The sequence below is a fragment of the Corythoichthys intestinalis genome, chromosome 18 (assembly GCF_030265065.1).
Source record: "Corythoichthys intestinalis isolate RoL2023-P3 chromosome 18, ASM3026506v1, whole genome shotgun sequence".
In the NCBI taxonomy this organism is placed as follows: Eukaryota; Metazoa; Chordata; class Actinopteri; order Syngnathiformes; family Syngnathidae; genus Corythoichthys; species Corythoichthys intestinalis.
The window spans coordinates 8,592,278-8,611,442 of record NC_080412.1 but is presented as its reverse complement, the minus strand read 5'-3'; the positions used below and the strand labels follow the sequence as shown (position 1 = coordinate 8,611,442).

General features: G+C 39.5%; 1 protein-coding gene across 1 annotated transcript; it reads right to left on the bottom strand.

The window, feature by feature from the left end:
- Positions 1-6,447: 6,447 nt before the first annotated feature.
- Positions 6,448-18,297, bottom strand: LOC130906252 (coxsackievirus and adenovirus receptor homolog). The gene is made up of 3 exons (XM_057820362.1): positions 18,223-18,297; positions 7,921-8,830; positions 6,448-6,598 (listed from the first exon to the last, which is right to left on the bottom strand). Exons 2-3 carry the CDS (start codon positions 8,827-8,829, stop codon positions 6,566-6,568), a joined length of 942 nt encoding a protein of 313 aa, XP_057676345.1. The 5' UTR covers position 8,830; positions 18,223-18,297; the 3' UTR covers positions 6,448-6,565.
- Between the last annotated feature and the right edge of the window lie 868 nt (positions 18,298-19,165).

The window sequence follows — 19,165 nt, the reverse complement described above, 5'->3', positions numbered from 1 at the left end:
TAGAGTTAGCTAGGGTTTAACGAGTTGGTGGAGTTGATTTCAACCAATTATGTGTAGTTTGTTAGTTATTTGTTACTTTCAGTGCTCTGGAATGGCTAAGCTAGCGCAATTCAGTTGGGCTAACTTAGCAAGCCATTAAAAACCAACATGTTTACACATGAAAATCATCGATTACCCATCCAATCAATAGTGTTGGCTATGTTTTCAGGATAAAGTTGTTAAAACTTAGCTTTACGTGTCAATAATTGCACTGTGAACAGCAACATTTTTAAACCAGCAGCTCTGCAGAGGAGCAGAGCGGAGTGATATCATATCGGGTTTTTTTCACTTGTATTTTCAGTTATATTGTGGTCGTATTAAGCAATAAAAAAAAAAAAGTCCTGAAGAATGAAATGAATTACGGCAGTTTGTTGTGACAATTGTTTTGGCCGCATGGGTGTTTTGGAACAATTATCAAGCATTTTGAATTTATTTCACTATGTTGGATCTGTTCGTCTATTTGTATCGTTTTTTTTTTATTGGCATGCTAGGAAGGGACCATTGACTCGTGCTAGCTTAGCCACTCCGGAGCCCTGAAAGTAACAAATAACTTCTCTGCACGTAATTTGTTGAAATCAACTCCACCAACTAATTAAACCCCCGCTTACTCGAAGATTAAGTCTACTGTCAAAAATTCTGAACTTCCGCTTTAAGGCTCTGGAGTTACGAGGCAAACTGGGGCAAACTGGCAGTGGTAACAAGAGTTGATTGACGATGAGAGGGAGTGGCAGTTGATTGACGATGAGAGGGAGTGGCAGATAGCATCTGAAGAAACCGGTGGGCAATTTGGTGATAGAACAGGTGAACGGAAACGCAAGCAGTACAGGATCTGGGGGGGGCAAAAAAAAAGCTCAGTATAAGGATTACAAGATTCTTTGTTAGCTGCAAGCTGGCCTCACCAACTTTGTAGTTGAGTTGATCTGGCGATGATTTGAGGCCAAGCACCGATTTAGGTAAGCTGCTGAAGATCACCTGCACCTGGTCCCAGGATCACCCATCTGTACAATCCTGCAGTTAAGGCAGTGACACACATACACTGCTGGACAAAAATATTGGCAGCCCTGCAATTCTGTCAGATAATGCTGAATTTCTCCCAGAAGATTGCAATTACAAATGCTTTGGTAGTAATATCTTCATTTACTTTGCTTGCAATGAAAAAACAAAAAGAGAATGGGGGGGAAAATTAAATCATGATAATTTTACACAAAACTCCCCAAATGAAAAGTATTGCACCCTTTGAAAAATCATGTGATGCTTCTCTAATTTGTGTAATTAGCGGCACCTGTTACTTACCTGTGGCACATAACTTGTGGTGGCACATAACTAAATCACACTTGCAGCCATTTAAATTGGATTGAAGTTGACTCAGCCTCTGTCCTGTGTCCTTGTGTGTACCACATTGAGCATGGAGAAAAGAAAGAACACCAAAGAACTGCCTGAGGACTTGAGAAGCAAAATTGTGAGGAAGTATGGGCAATCTCAAGGCTACAAGTCCATCTCCAAAGACCTGAATGTTCCTGTGTCTACTGTGCACAGTGTCATCAATAAGTTTAAACCCAACGGCACTGTGGAAAAGAAAAATTTACGAGAGATTTCGGCGAAAGATTGCGCCGATGGTGGATTAAGAACCTCGACTAATATCCAAACAAATTCAAGATGTCCCGCAGTCCGAGGGTACAACAGTGTCAATCCATACTATCCATCGGCGTCTGAATGAAAAGGAAGACCTCACTTCTGACCCATAGGCATAAAAAAGCCAGACTGGTGTTTACAAAAACTTACCTGAAAAAGCCAAAACCGTTTTGGAAGAATGTTCTCTGGTCAGATGAGACAAAAGTAGAGCTTTTGGGAAAAGGCATCAATAGAGTTTACAGGGAAAAAACGAGACCTTCAAAGAAAAGAACATGGTCCCCACAGTGAAACATGGTGGAGGTCCCCTGATGTTTTGGGGTTGCTTTGCTACCTCTGGCACTGGACGCTTGACCGTGTGCATGGCATTATGACGTCTGAAGACTACCAACACATTTTGCAGCATGATGTAGGGCCCACTGTGAGAAAGCTGGGTCTCCCTCAGAGGTCATTGGTCTTCCAGCAGGACAATGACCCAAAACACACTGGCCAGCAATGAGTCAAGACCTGAATCTCATTGAACACATGTGGAGAGATCTGAAAATGGCAGTTTGGAGAACGCACACTTAAAATCTCAGAGACCTGGAGAAGTTGGACAAAGAAGAAAGGTCTAAAATTCCAGCAGAGCATCGTGAGAAACTCATTGATGGATACCGGAAGCAGTTGTTCGCTGTTATTTTGTCCGAAGGTTGTGCTATCAAGTATCAATCTGAGGGTGCCAATACTTTTGTCCAGCCCATTTTTGGAGTTTTGTGTAAAATGATAATGGTTTATTTTGTTATTATCTTTTGTGTTTTTTTCATCGCAAGCAAAATAAATGAAGAAATTACTACCAAAGCATTTGTTATTGCCATCATTTTCTGGGAGTAATTGAGTTTTATCTGACAGAATTGCAGGGGTGCCAATACTTTTGGCCAGCAGTGTACACAAACACAAGGAGGAAGAGCTCGGCTCAGGGGGCAGGGGCCCTAAAGCAGTAATGTCAAGTAATTTCTTCACATGCCATATGCCAATAGGGTCACAAGTAAAGTAATTAAACATTGTCCAACAAATAAAGCATGAAAAAATAATTTATATGTTGTATATTTGACAAAATAATCGCGTTTCCGAAGTTCGAGCCTGAAAGGGGAAGAACCCGGAAGTGATACGTCACACCGGGAGCGCGATGGCACCTCCATACATACGGCCGCCATACAAAGCCCTTCAAACAATGATTCAAACAGCGATATAAGCGATAGATCAAGCGCAAGGGAGGATATCCAAGTTTTTGAAGAGTTGGAGGAAGAAGAGGAGATTGGAATTTTATGTTATTAGCCAGACGCTAATCAGTATGCAAACAATGTGCCTAGACTTCCTGAATGGATACAAGACCCATCGAGATTACAACATTGGTAAGATATAGGCTGTTATTATTTTCATGATTTGAAAATGCAGGCATTTGCACATAATTTTATGTTTTTGTCTATCTGATGACATTGTTAAAAAAAAATAATGATCAGACTTCATGTTCATTTTGGCAGATCCGGCAGCTCTCGTGCATATAAAATAATAATATAAAAACGTTGGGGGGAGGGGGGGAGAAGGAGATGAGTCGTTGTTATATCTTGACCAAGTGACCCACACGACACCTTTTTTGGCTTTTACAACTTTACTCAACGTCTTGCCTAGTGACTCTGAACAACAACTTTTCTTTTAGTGAAGGAGTAAGGCACAAACAATAACACATCTAAATGACATGCGTACACTCTACTGGTGAACTCCCGTATTACAACTAAATAATATCCACTATATCACAGTCGCCGATGGCTTTCTCCACTTTATTCTGGCAACAATAAGAAAACAAAGTGGCGTCTAATGGCATGAGGAAATGTAGTTTTTTCACACAAGCGAACAGATTTCAAAACACCACTTCAGTGTTGTCCCGAGACTACATTTCCCATGATTCACTGCGTGGCCTGCGCGCTTGCTGATTCGCTGCCAGACATTAAAAGCAACACTTGTCACCTGTCAGCGGCTCTCGCGAAGCGGCGAAACACAAACTAAAAGGCTATCAAGCGATCACCGTGAAAGAAACGGCGAACCGTACAAATGCAATGCAATGCTTGAAGCATGAAGGTGGAAATACATAATACAAATAAATGTGCAAAAACTCACCGGCGGTGTGCGTCTGTTACTGCAACGTGACCGTGAATTACCGCGATGCCGACCCCCTTATGTGCACATCCACACCCCTTTCCCGATTGACAGTGGATTAACCCTTTCGGACCAGATCGTAGATGACACACAATTTAAACACGCTTAACCTAGACAACGCAACAACAACTATGATCGGGGATGGCCTCGGCTAACGTCGCTAGCTTATACTGTTTATTCCACAACCGTTGGCTGCTCTGCTTTGACAAAGTCATCAGTAATCTATCCAAAAATCACACTTACTTTTTGGCAAATCCTTGATCATAAGCGGACCGGTTAAGGAAGCAGGCATCTTCGAAGTGTTTGCAGCAGAGAACACTGCTCGATGATGGCATGAAATTCATTCGCTTCGTGCGAACGAAAGATGTCCATTTACGTGCCCTGCTATCCTTTGGCCACTCATACAACTTTTCGTTTGAGTGAGAACAAAACATCGCCACACACCGCCGTGGCATCTTACCGAGAAGCAATGCAACAAACAATACTGTTCTATGGCGGACTTCCCTCGCACTTCCCGGTGTGACGTAATTTCCGAAGATTGCCGGAGAAAAGCATTTTCATTGTCAAGGGCTTTTGGGTGTTTTACCTATGGGTAAAACAAAGAATCTGGAAGGGTTGCGTTAAAAAAAATAATGAAAATATGCTTATAATTGTTGAGCCATTGATATTATTCAAAAACATGGTTGGCCAACCTTAGTTCACATTTCCCCTCTAAGGGTATTCCAACATTGAAACATTTACAGCAATACAGAGTAAATGCTTTCTCCCTCCATATGTTGTTCTTCAACAAAATTGGAATGACTTGGAGACATGGCAGGTAACTTAAATACACTGGCTATTTTGTTAACGCTTTATTGAATAACTTGTTTAACAGTCAAGAAGTGACAAAACGCGATTAGGACTTTGAATAAAGCACTTACCATCAAAATTTGCAGTCCGCCGAGATGCTGTGTTTGGAATCCCGCACGTTGTCCTGTTTAGTGTCACAGCGTGGATGCCTCGCCTTCAGGGTGCGTGGAGTTGTGATGTCACTCGTCGACCGTTAAAAATTTTCGATGGTGAGCACGTGCAGTCTGCACGGCCCGGGCCGAAACTGTGCGTAACCTATCATTTGGACTGTCGGCTTGATGATCCCGGCCGCATCTGGCGCACTGACGTTTAGCAGAAATGATTGTAATGTGAATCTAGCGAGCTGACGCCATATCCAAAGCAAAGTCACCTGCTATCGGGGATGCTGATTTGGTTTCAAAATTGAATTCATTCCAGCCCGATTGTTTTCAGAAAGTACTTAAAATTTGCGGAGGAATCCTTATAAAAATTGATTTTATTATGATTTGTATTTTTTCTTGTAAAAATTATTTGGCATACATTAAGAATATTTACAAAGAAAACAGTTGTTTTTAAGGGGAATTATTTTCTCTGCTAGACAAATCAAACAGCCCAAAAAAATTTAGGGGCCAGGATCCGGCCCACGGGCCGTAGTTTGAGGACCCCTGGGCAAATGATTAATGCAAAATAATTCTGAAGTGACTTATACTAACGACTACTAACTACTAACCAGTACTACAGTGTATCCCAAAAGTGAGTACACACCTCGCATTTCTGCAGATATTTAAGTATATCTTTTCGTGGGACAACACTGACAAAATGACACTTTGACACAATGAAGAGTAGTCTGTGTGCAGCTTATATAATAGAGTTCATTTATTTTCCCCTCAAAATAACTTAAAATATAGCCATTTATATCTGAAACTCCTGGCAACAAAAGTGATTACACCGCATGGGAACTGCGTACATCCCTAAATGTCCAAATTGAGTACTGCTTGTCATTTTCCCTCCAAAATGTCATGTTACTCGTTACAGGAGTGCTGTCAGCATTGCAACAGAGATTGAAGAGGTGGGGGGTCAGCCTGTTAGTGCTCAGACCATACGCCGCACTCGACATAAAATTGGTGTGCATGGCTGTCACCCCAGGGGGAGGCCTCTTCTGAAGACGGTACACAAGAAAGCCCACCTGTCTCATCAGACCATAGGAAATGGTCCCAGTAATCCATGTGCTTTGTTGACATGTCTTCAGCAAACTGTTTGCGGGGTTTCCTCCTGGGGTGACAGCCATGCACACCAATTTGATGTAGAGTGTGGCGTATGGTCTGAGCACTAATAGGCTGACCCCCCACCTCTTCAATCTCTGCAGCAATGCTGACAGCACTCCTGTAACGGGTCACGTGAGATTTTGAAGGGAAAATGACAAGCAGTACTCAATTTGGACATTTGGGGATGTACGTTTTTTCGTAGGGGTGTACTCACTTTTGTTGCCAGGGGTTTAGATATTAATGGTTATATTTTGAGTTATTTTGAGGGGAAAATAAATGAACTCTATTATATAAGCTGCACACAGACTACTTTTCATTGTGTCAAAGTGTCATTTTGTCAGTGTTGTCCCATGAAAAGATACACTTAAATATCTGCAGAAATGCGAGGAGTGTACTCACTTTTGGGATATTTTAACTTATTACTAACGTATTTCAGTGAGAAAAATTAACTGGTAGCAACCCAGAAATGCCCCCAAATGAATAGGATGTGACCCAAAGTTCAAACAAGTTTATTGACAACCATTAAAGTATTCAATTTATCCGGAATATTTAATTATCTACATTTGAAAAACTCCCTCTTCAGTCTTGAAGCAAGCAAAATGGCGCTGTGATCAAGCGGACATGGTGACGGTCTGGTCTTTGGCCTGTGCAACAGAAAGGAGGTCATTATCTAGAATAGTTATTAAGAGTGTAATGGTATTTGTAATTATCCCATACCCTCACTCTATATGTAATCACGGGTCAGAGCAACAGTACAGGCTAGGAACTATCAATTGCAGGATTACGAACACTATTTAAAGTGCATTTATTTTATAATTTCAAATTAGGAAATGTTTATTTTACTTAAGCCCTCGCTGAAGTCATTGAAACACTGAGTGAGAATCAGTGTTGTTTTAGTCAACGATGACTAAAACAAAAATAAATTGTCAACGAACAATTTTTTTCATGATGATGACATGATAACGAGTTAAAAATGTGTCTTGGGAGACTAAAACGTAAGACAAATCCCAGGTTTCATCTGATGAGACTACAAGACGAAAATGTGTCATAGTTCCCATCACACTTTCACATTGGGCGACATTTGTATTTTTAGTTAGCTTTAGATTAAGATTTAAGATTAAGATTTGTTTAGCCAGAGAGAATATGCAATGTTGCTTTAGCTTTTAAAGGTATGTGCTGACTCTGCTGAGTGATCATCACACACTAAATGTAACTCATAGCATTAGCATAGCATTTGGGTTAGAATTAGGCTAATGCTAACAGTATGTATATATACAGTGATCCCTCCGTTTTCTTTTTCACAGGAAATGGGGACCAGAACCTGTTGCGGTAAGTGAAAAACCACAAATTACCCCCCCCCCACCCCCCCACCCCAATTCGTGTGTGTGTGTTCAATGTAGCATTGGAAAGAGATACATATAAGACATCTTTTTTCACATTTTCCCCCAAAGTATAATTCCAAAAAAATTTTTTTGTATATATACAGTGGGGAGAACAAGTATTTGATACACTGCCAATGGGTTTTCCCATTGACTGTGTATCAAATACTTGTTCTCCCCACTGTATATGTTGGTGTGTAGGTCAACTGGAAATTGTTTAATATGTGTTGAACAGTGAACAACATTGAAAATGGTAGTGTTTTATTTTCATAGAAAAAAAGTTTGCCACCTGACCTAAGTTGATCCCAAAAAATGTTTTATTTTGTATTTTTGTACATAAACTGAATTAAAGTACGTTAGAACCATAAAATCAAAAATTCACAAGTTTGATGTTTTCTTCTATTTATTTTGCATTTTTAAAAAAAAGATTTTTTTAGGTTTAGCTAATAGAAAACTCTTAACTTTGAAATAACGTGATTTAAAAAATAAAAAAAAACTTTTTGGTTTTCCAGTTTACCGTGACTTGTGTGTACTGTTGTACCGCTGCTATTGATGTGAATGTTCTGTCTGATCTGCATGTTTCTCACCTCGTAGTGCAAAGATGGCGGAATCTCTTCTTTTTTTGAAATCCGTCGGAAAGGAGGTGGCACATCACCCACTTTCTCACTGAAGTTATAGCTCCCTTTCTTCTTTCTGGAACACCACAAACAGCCAGTGGTGATGATGGAAACAGCAAGGATGACGAGGACCACCGTGATGGAGATGGTAATCAGCAGCGTGGAGGACATGTGAGCTTCTGGCACGTCCGGGCAGGGGAGGACGAGCTCGCAGCTTTTGCTTCCGACCAAGCTCTCCACTGTGCAGCGATAGCTTCCACAGTCCTGCTCGATGATACTATCTGCGCGAATGGTGCCTCTTACGGAGTCCACCACGGCATTGGCGGGGAGGACCTGGTTTCCGCTGATCTTGGCCCAGGTGTACGTCAGAGGGGATTCACCATGGAAAGACAAGCATGTGAGCGTCACGTTATTGCCTTGGGCGAATTCCCCTTGCAAGTTGCATATCGGTTGACTTGGCGGCTTCATGACCGTCAGGGTCATTATCTTCTCCACTTTAGGTAACTTCTTCACAAGGCAAATGTAAGTCATCGCATCTGAGCGACTGACGTTGCTAATGGTGATAGAAGCGTCTCCATTTTGGGGATCACTTGCCGTGAAACGGACCCTGCCCTTCATCGGTTGGTAACGATCGAAGACCAAATGGCCGTCACCGAACCTAATGATGAGCGGTGGGGAGACACCAAAGGGGGCGGAATCCCATATGATGTGCCCTGAGCTGTCCAGAGTGTCATTGTACTGGCAAAGCATTGTGACATCGGAGCCCTCGGCGGCGTAGTACTGGGACTCCTCCGGGTGGATTTCCAGAGCCACGCAGCTCAAACCTCCCATTAGGACAAAAGACCACAGGAGGCGCCACGCCATCATCGCCATTCGCATGCTGGCAAATAAAGAACACTGTCACATCAAAGGCAGATGCATCATCAAATACATCAATGGCTTCCCAGGCCAGCCAGGAAACAGGAGTTGGACAAAAAATGGAAAGACCAAACATTTTAACATCATAATCATTGGACATAATTGTTAAAGAATGGCATGAGGAACATTCTAATAAAGTTGAGCATCTTGTATGGTAGGCAAAATCCCATTATTGAGCATTTATGGTTAGTTTTAGAGATTCATTTAAGATGTCGATTTCCACGGCCATCGTCTCTAAAAGACTTAGAGGGTATTCTAACTAAAGAATCACTTAAAAATCCTTTTAAAAAATTCACAAGTTGTATGAATCAATACCTCAGAGAATTGAGGCTGTGATTGCCGCAGAAGGCAGACCTACACTATATTAAATGAGTTTTGGTTCATTTTTTTAAAGGTGTTTCTATTATTTTGTCCAACCCCTCTATTTATATTGCATACATACACATTTATATATACAAAGGCCTACAGAAATCTGAATCAGTATTCAAAGAACCAAAACATTCACTGACTTCTGTTTTATTTAAAACTGTGCAGAATGGAAAAAGCAAGCAATAATATTGACTGCACTGTAAACAGATGCTCGACAAGCTCAAAAACTCCGAAACCTAGCTTAATGGGGAGTCGCAAATAACTATTATGTGTATACAGTAGAGGTGTGCATCGGCACTGCCCTCACGATTCGATTCGCAACTCTCCATCCTGGTATTTCCTTTTCGGATTTCGATATAGGGCACCAAGAGGCGAAAAGCAAACTAAAGACGGGGGGATTGAAAAGGCAAGAATCCACGAGTGGTGTGTGGAAAGGATTTAAATTGATAGTGGAAGATGCATACAGAAAAATGTGCCAGCCTGGCCGAATGCAACAAATGTGGCGCGCGCTTTGCCCTCGTACGAGAGCAGAAAGACTGGCACCTTCACGCTGAGCAGGCATTTTAAAAACAGTACTGGCCTAAAAGATGATATTAGTCACACATCGTTATTATCATTTGTTTCGAGGGCTGCGCCTCTTCGTGCTAAGCAGGACATCGTGGAGTTCGTGCATGGTGTTCCTTAAAATGTTATTATTTATTTTGTTTCAGTGCTCCTTACGGCAGCTTGTTCTTTTGTGTGTTCTGATGCGAGTCATTAAAATAAAGAATGTTATTTAAAAGGTTTTTAGTTTATTTTTGCATATGCAGCTGTTCCTCTCCTTGTGAGAGAGGCGCGTCCATGCATGTGAGCACAATATCCGAAACAGAAATATATTTAACATACATTTGCAGCGTTATTTCGTTGTGTACGCTCATTTATAACGATAATAAAAATATGTAGACTTTTTAAACATTAAGACAACTTACGTTTTTTTCTGCCAACTCGAATAAATTAAAATAAATGTCTTGCTGCATTATGCCAAGTAAATGAGCATAAACTATCCACCTGATAGAACGGACACACAAATATAAATGATATAAATGTTTATTGAATATGCATCTTACAGTCTTGTTTATCTGGGAGAATTTGTGACAAAAGACAGGTTTTAATTTATCATTATGCACATAGGCATCGTCACAATTGTGATCACACAAAACGCAACCACGCATTGCTTCCCCGCATTTGCTCCTCCTGCTGAAACGGGCTCGGGCCTACAAATGAAATGTACATTTTCGGGGGGGTTTCGGGCTCGAGCCTACAAATAAAACGTAAAATTTTGGACTCTCGGCCTTTAATACACGCGGGCCGGGTCGAGTCGGGCTGGATTTTTTTAGGCCCGAACTAAGCTCTAATCAAGAGAGCAGAGAGATAGGACATAACATAACAATGACTGAAGCGGAGAAAGAGGGAGCGAGAAAGATTATTGATGCACCTAACACATTGAAAGCAGACGTCTGGAGACATTTTGGCTTCTACGAGGTTGGTGGGAAACTTGACCAGAGTTAGGTGGTGTGTAAAAAATGAAACATGAGAATAATAATAAAAATGGGGAAACCAAATCCGTTGCATCACCGGAATTGCGCAGGGAAGATTTTTGAACGTACTGACATATTTTAAAATGCGCTGAATCGATTCGGCTTGTTTGCCCGCATTGAATCGAATCGTCCATGCCCCGCATCGGGATGCATCGGCGCATCGATTATTGTTGACACCCTTAGTATACAGCCACTTACTGTACAAGAGTGTGGTGATTTTTATTGGTCAATATCTTGTTCACCTGCCTAATCTTGCGTGTTGCTTCCTCTAGTGCTCAGTTACGGTATAGTTGCAAGGGGTTTATCGATTGCGACGGAGGCATGAAAACGAAACGAAACTACCAATTCACAATGAAAAAAAAGAAAACAAAAGTAACGTGTAACACAGGCGACAACAGATACTTGCTGTAAAATGTAGATAAGTAAAAAGAAATATAGATACACAAACATGTACTTAAGTGCAGTAAAGAAGTACAGGTAGTCCCCGGTTTACAACGTACTCGATTTACGCAATTTCGACTTCATGACGCCGGTGTCTTGTTTGCCATTTTGTCACCAGTTGATTTGAGTTTGTTTGTTTTTTAGTCATATAAACAGTATGTTATTGTACCTCACAGTATCTTTTTTTTTTTTACATTATTAATATGACATGTTCTGTCCTCACTAAAGGTAAAGTTGTTCAGCTGGACAGACAGCAAACAAGGCAACTGTACTTTTTAAAGCTTTTCACTTTTGGCAATTTGAAAAGCTGTAACACACATATATACACTTATGTTCAAAACGACACAAATTTTAACAATAAAACACTTGACAATGTGTGTTCATTAAGTAGATTAAATTAGCCTAATTTGCCTAAAAAAAAGTCTGAAAGCTTAAATGCTACTAATGCTAACGTCTTGACAAATTTCATAGCAAATTGCTCACATAACTCCATAAACTGTAGCTGTAAATTTACTTACAAATGCATGCACAATCATATATTAATATTGTATATATTAATTTGAATATAATCGTTACATTCCGTCACTGTACAATGAGTTCAGTTAAATTGGTCATTTGTCTTCCCATATCTTATAAAGATAGAATTACCACTACTAGGGATGGGAATTGATAGGATTTTTACGATTCCGATTCCATTATCGATATTGCTTAACGATTCGATTCTTTATCGATTCTCTTATCGATTCTAATTTGGGGGGAAAGAACAAACGTTTTGCTTGGCATCGAGTTTGTTTAATCAGAAGTCACAACCTTACGAACTCACAACGAGATCAAAAGAGGCCCAAAGCCTCAATGTTAACTGTGGCAATAAGTGGCAAATACACAATAATGTGTAACATTTTACAGAAACATTTATCTAATAGAAATAAAAAATATTGGTATATATTGGCAGATAGGTTTTTGTTCTGCCTTTGGCAATATGTGTTAAAGCAGGGGTCCCCAAACTTTTTCCTGTGAGGGCCACATAACTTTTCCCTTCTCTGGTGAGAGGCCGAGGTCAGTTTGTTACAGAAAAAGTGTGACGATTGCAGAAGTGCATAAATGTAAAAAAAATTATTGTTTTTCAGAAAGCCACAATCAAATAACCCTTTCTGGATTCTTTATAATAATAATAATAATTAATAATAAAAACACTATTAATTAAATAGATGATAACCAAATAACCCTCTCTGAGTTCTTCAAGGAAAAGGCCAGAAAATAAATAACACGATTGAGAGAAAAAAAAAAAAAAAAAAAATCAAAATGGCCGGACCAAATGTGGAGGCGGGCCGTATTTGGGCCGCGGGCCGCAGTTTGAGGACCTACTGGAGCGCGCATACACCCAAAGAAGAAATGCGCATCCAAGTGAGTGAGAGAGGGAAACACTTCTACGAGCCTACGTTCTTTGTTAATGTTAATATCTACAGAGGCAACGCCTGTATGTATCATCTTTTGTGTTGTTGTTGTTGTGTTTCCACTCGCGATCGGACACTTAAATCCAGTTGTGTAGTGGTTTGAACGATGTGCTAATGCTAGCGAACGAATGCTAACCATACTGTTATTAGCAGCTAGTCATCGCTGATTTACGTTGATGCAAACCTGTTTGTTATTGGGGACGAAATTGATTTGTTTCATTTCTATTCTTAGTTTCACTCTTCAAGTGATGGTTGAATAAAGTCAGCAAATTATACCAACGTCTTCTGCATCGTCATTTGGGAGTTTAGCTAGCTGTATAGCCGGGACTTTTATTTTTTATTTTTATAAACAGGACTGAGCCTTAGCCTCTCTGTGAGGACAGCGCAATCGTATTCCCTCCCGATGCAGTGATCTCCACCTTGCAATGACTGTAAGTCGCTTTGTTGTAATTTTTCCTCATGAAGTGAAGACACACTTTCGAGCGTTTGAACCTACGTGCTGTCATTGTTATGTTTATGGCTGCAATGCTCGTGCTTACCCGTCGTAACCTTTCATTTTCACACTCTTTCCTGGTGAAGTGTAGTCAAACTTTGGAGCGAGTGGTTCTTGGCGCCATGCTAGTTTGATGCGTCTGGACAACAACACACGTCACGACGCAATACGCGTCTTTAAGAATCGTTAAAGGCTTTTTCATTGTGATGTCGAGGCCTCGAAACACTCGGAACTGGTTCCGAATTGGAATCGGATTTCGATTCGCATCCCTAACCACTACCATTATAAAGTGAATTCATTATGTTCAGACTTACATTTACCCCTTTTCACTTATTATTAACAAGTTTGTATTTATTGTGTATATGTTAATATAATTATAAGTTTATGTTCAAATATTGCAATTTAAATTTGCTAATAAAATTTCTTCTGGAAGTTTTCAAAACGTTTCTTCAGTAGTTTTGACTCGAACAGTGTATCACCTGAAAGTTACAGTGTATCCCAAAAGTGAGTACACCCCTCGCATTTCTGCAGATATTTAAGTACCGTATTGGCCCGAATATAAGACGGTGTTTTTTGCATTAAAGTAAGAATGAAAACCTGGGGGACTTCTTACAACTGCGGCCTAAAAATAAATAAATAAATAAATAAATTTAAAAAAAAAAAAAACTGCGGCCTAGACATATACCCATTCACGACGCTGGATGGCGCCAGTCATCAATGAATCGAATGCTGAACTTCAGTTACAGTTAGACTTCACTTTGATAATTAATGGTTATTGCAATTTTGTTTTATCACAATATTTTTTTCTTATTTATATTTCAAAAACCACAAGCCATTCATTTATGAATTTGATTGCACTTTAGTTTACATATTTAAATGTTAAATGTTTAAATGTTCAGATATTAAGTTTTGAATGCGAAATTAAATGCCTTTTCTCTCAAATATATTGTTATAATCATTTGTTTCAGATGTATTGTAATTATTTTCTGTATAAAAATTTGGTGTTCAAAAAGTCTTTTTTCAAACTTGAGTCTTGAAAAAGAGGGGGTCGTCTTATAATCGGGGTCGTCTTATATTCGGGCCAATACGGTATATCTTTTCATGGGACAACATTGACAAAATGACACTTTGACACAATGAAAAGTAGTCTGTGTGCAGCTTATATAATAGAGTTAATTTATTTTCCCTTCAAAATAACTCAAAATATAGCCATTAATATCCAAACCCCTGACAACAAAAGTGAATACACCGCATAGAAACTACGTACATCCCTAAATGTCAAATTGAATACTGCTTGTCATTTACCCTCCAAAATGTCACGTGACTCGTCACAGGAGTGCTGTCACTATTGCAGCAGAGATTGAAGAGGTGGGCGGTCAGCCTGTTAGTGCTCAGACCATACGCCACACTCTACATTAAATTGGGTGTGCATGGCTGTCACCCCAGGACAAAGCCTCCTCTGAAGACAGTACACAAGAAAGCCCGCCCGTCTCATCAGACCATATGACATGGTTCCAGTCAGCCACGTATTTTGTTGACATGTCTTCAGCTAACTGTTTGCGGGCTATATTTTGAGTTATTTTGAGGGGAAAATAAATGAGCTCTATTAAATAAGCTGCACACAGACTACTTTTCATTGTGTCAAAGTGTCATTTTGTCAGTGTTGTCCCATGAAAAGATATACTTAAATATCTGCAGAAATGCGAGGGGCGTACTCACTTTTGGGATACACTGTAGTACTAGTTAGGTTAGTAGTTAGTAGTAGTTAGTATAAGTCACTTCAGATTTATTTTGCATTAATCATTTAGCCCAGGGGTCCCCAAACTACGGCCCACGGGCCGGATACGGCTAGCCTCCAAATTTGGACCTGCCCCCTGAATTTTTTTTTTTTTTTTTTTTCAATAGTGTTATTTATTTCCTGGCTTTTTTCTGTGAAGAACCCAGAGAGGGTTATTTGGTTATTATCTATTTAATTAATAGTGTCATTATTATATTATATTATATTATATTATATTATATTATATTATATTATATTATATTATATTTATTTTTGTTCCGCGAAGAATCCAGAAAGGGTTATTTGATTGTGGCTTTCTGAAAAACAATACATTTTTACATTTAGGCACTTCTGCAATCGTCACACTTTTTCTGTTACAAACTAACCCGGCCCCTCATCAGAGAAGGGAAAAGTTATGTGGCCCTCATAAGAAAAAACTTGGGGGAGTCTTGATTTAGCCTATCAATTAATTAGGTTCATATACATGAGAAATGTTGCCCAGAACCCTGTTCACCCAAACTGTTGGTCTCATTAATGTCCCGTCCTCAGCAATAAGTGAACATGCTTATGGTTATGCTGGTATATATTCCCTACCAATGTCCAGACTAAACCTATGACCTTGCTATTTAGGGTAGAAGCAGGAAGCTGGTATTCTATCTGTAATGGAACGGCCAGCACAGTCATCTGATCTCTACCCCGCCGAGCTGTTGTGGGAGCATCTTGACCGACCGTATGCTACGTAAGAAGTGCCCATCAAGCCAATCCGACTTGTGGGAGGTGCTTCTGGAAGCGTGGAGTGAAGTTTCTCCAGATTACCGCAACAAATTAACAGCTAGGATGCCAAAAGTCTGCAACGCTGTAATTGTTGCAAAGGGAGCATTCTTTGATGAAAGCAAAGTTTGAAGGAGAAAATTATTACCGTAATTTTCGCACTATAAGGCGCACTTGACTATAAGCCGCCACCCACCAAATGTGACACAAAAACGGCATTTGTTCATAGATAGGCCGCACCAGACTGTAAGCCGCAGCTGTCCTCAATGTATTATGGGATGTTTACACGAAAAGATATTAACCAGTAACACTTCATTTGACAGTAGCATCATGTGTCCAAATGAACAACCAAGAAGCTTTGAACCAATTGGTTGAAAAGCTTCATTGCTTCAAGAAGCTTCATTTGGTTGGCCAAATGGGGGAGACAGTCAACATCTTCTGCCTCCTATAGGAGGCATGTTGGACAGCAACAGAGGTGACAGTACTCTCAAAAAATGACCTCGGTAGGTTGTAAAGTTTACGAAAAGACGATGTGCATTTTCAGCAAGAACACATTATGTTTCCAAGGTGAGCATGATTAAATCATACAGTCCTAATTTTAACGTGAATGGCCCTAATTTTAAATTAAATGGCCGTCAATGGCATCAATTTTTATAAGCCTCAATGGAATCCAGTACATTGGCATCAATAGTAGCAACATTCATGATAGTCAATGGCATGGACATACATAGCTGTCAGTGGTATTGACTTACTTAGGCGCCACTTCAATGTCAATGGGCTGTAATGGTAAGTGGTCAAAAATCACAACCACCTATGTTTTCCTCTCATTGAAAATGATGGGAAATTGTTTGCCATTAAAAATGAATGGAATTCCGGCCAATTTGATATTTAAACGGTCGGTCAAATGGTTTGGAGTCTCCAGTGCGCCGAAAAAATGTGGATAATAAGATTATGAAAGAAAAATAAAAATAAAGTTGAGGAATTTTACTAGCTGGGCCTGTGCCTTGCAAAGCCCCATCTAATAAAAAATCACTTATCATAAACAAAATAATAATTAAATGATGACGGTTATCGGGCGGGCCGGCTCTACCAATGAGGTGTCACTTATTATTTTCAGGGAGTTTGCAACCCTACTTTTAAATCTCGTGAGAAATGACGAGCCTATTGCAATTGGTTGGAAAGGCACGTTAACATTATGTTGCAGCAACATGATCTAATCTAGCTACTCATTCATTGTTCATGTTTATGTATGGACTGCATGATTTAATCATGCTCACCTTGGAAACAATGTGTTCTTGCTGAAAATGCACATTGTCTTTTAGTAAACTTTACAACCTACCGGGGTCATGTTTTTGAGTGTATGATGCCACTGTCAAATAAAGTGTTACCAAATACCATAACAAGCAATTAATGAAACTGGAACAGTAATTGTTAGCACAGAACATGAATTTTGATTGTTATTTACATCTGTAGTGCTGCAATGCATGCTAGGAGGGATGTATTGCCTATTAACCCCAAATAAATCAACAAATAAGAGGCAAGATTCCTAATTAAGGACAAAAGTAGCGGCTTACAGTCCGAAAATTACAGTGTTTCAAATAAAAATCCTTATTTGTAACCTAGTCAATGACTATACTTTCTATTCATATTGCAACGCCTATGAAAAAAGTGAAACTTTTGAAGGAAAACAAAATTGTCTGGGTGACCCCAAACTGTTAAACAGTAGTGTATTAAAAAATGACACGATTTGATCCATTTTGAGGACGACAATGTCTAAACGTTTCATCAACTGGCAACTTCTCAATTCATTTAACCGTCGCTTAGACTTTACTGGATTTTGCGGACTATAGAGTGCAATTAAACCCCCCCAACCCCAAATTGGCAACGTACCTTGCGTGCGTAATGTATGAATTCTGGGTGTGTTTATATTGTCTTAGCAGGAAAACAATCATTGCAATGTTAAAAAATAAAGAACGAGACAAATGCAGTACGTTACTGAGGTGCGCCTTATGTATGGATTAAACTTTCTCTTTAATGGCGTGCTTTAAAGTCCGAAAAAATCGAGGCGGCGTTCATGCTGCGAAATCAAAGATGTCACCGTGGTGTATCCCAATTCGGTGAACAAGCAAAGTCAACAAAGGGTGCTTTGATCTATTGCAAGTAACTGATATGTTTTAATAAAAATGAATTACTGTTGTACTTCAACATAAAAGGTGAATTATAAATAATTTAAATCGTATTTAATGAGTTTTTGACCAAATCAAATTTGTTGGATTCATCTTTTATGTTAAATTACCAAAATGAAACAACTTTTTTCCTCGATTCTAATTTTCCGAGTACTACTGTACTATCGACTAGCAGATAATGATCATATTTCTGTGCTGTTGATGGTGATAAAAACGCAAAAAGCGGCCAATGATCTCTTGCTGGTGTCCAGGAAACAAAACAGTACTAATAATTGAATTTTCTTACCTGTTCAACTTTTGCTTCTCCAAGTTCACAGCGCAGGACCTAAGTGTTCAGGCAGCCAGCTATAAATGCAAAGATCAAAGAGATGATGATGAGAATGATGAAGATCATAGGCACGCATGGGTCTTAAACATGAAGCTTGTGGGCCAAAACTGCCCCCTTGGGCTATTTGTGCAAATGTGCAATTTTTGAATGATTTTACTGTGATCTATTGCTGTCAAAAATGCATCATTTGACAAAAAAAGAAATTTAGATAATAGCACAATATACAGGGTGATTCAAAAACAATGTCCTAAAATCATTACACGACATGTCAAAAGCAAAAACATTACAAAATACAGGCTCGGACACATATGTTGAACACAGTGTTGTTTTTCACAGCCCTTTTAATTTTTGTCATAGTCTTTTGGATGATAATACTTATTAGTCTAAGACAGTGGTCTCAAACCGGTCCTCAAAGGGCCGCAGGGGGTACTGGATTTCATTCCAACCAAACGAGACAAATACCTTTTCACCAATCTGGTTTCTTACAAGTGTAATCAGTTGATTGCAATCAGGTGCTGCTTATGTTAGTAGAAACCTCATTGGTTGAACTGTTTGTGCTGGATCTGTTGGAACAAAAACCAGGACCCACTGCGGCCCTTTGTGGAGTCGGTTTGAGACCGCTGGTCTAAGACATATTTTAGTCATCTCAAAATGTGTTTGTCTTCGTCCAGTTTTTGTTGACCGAAAACTCAAGACTATAATTGCTTAGTTTAGTTGACTTCCACTAAAAATGTTTTTGTCTGTAAAGTTAAAAAAAAAAATTACTCCAGAAATAAGTAAGTAAAGGTTTACAACTATTTCGAATGAACATTGACAGACGAGCAACATATTGTAGCGTCTATCTACAAGGACAACGCCCAACTTGGTGATAATACACAATCAGCAGGAAAACAGTAGATTA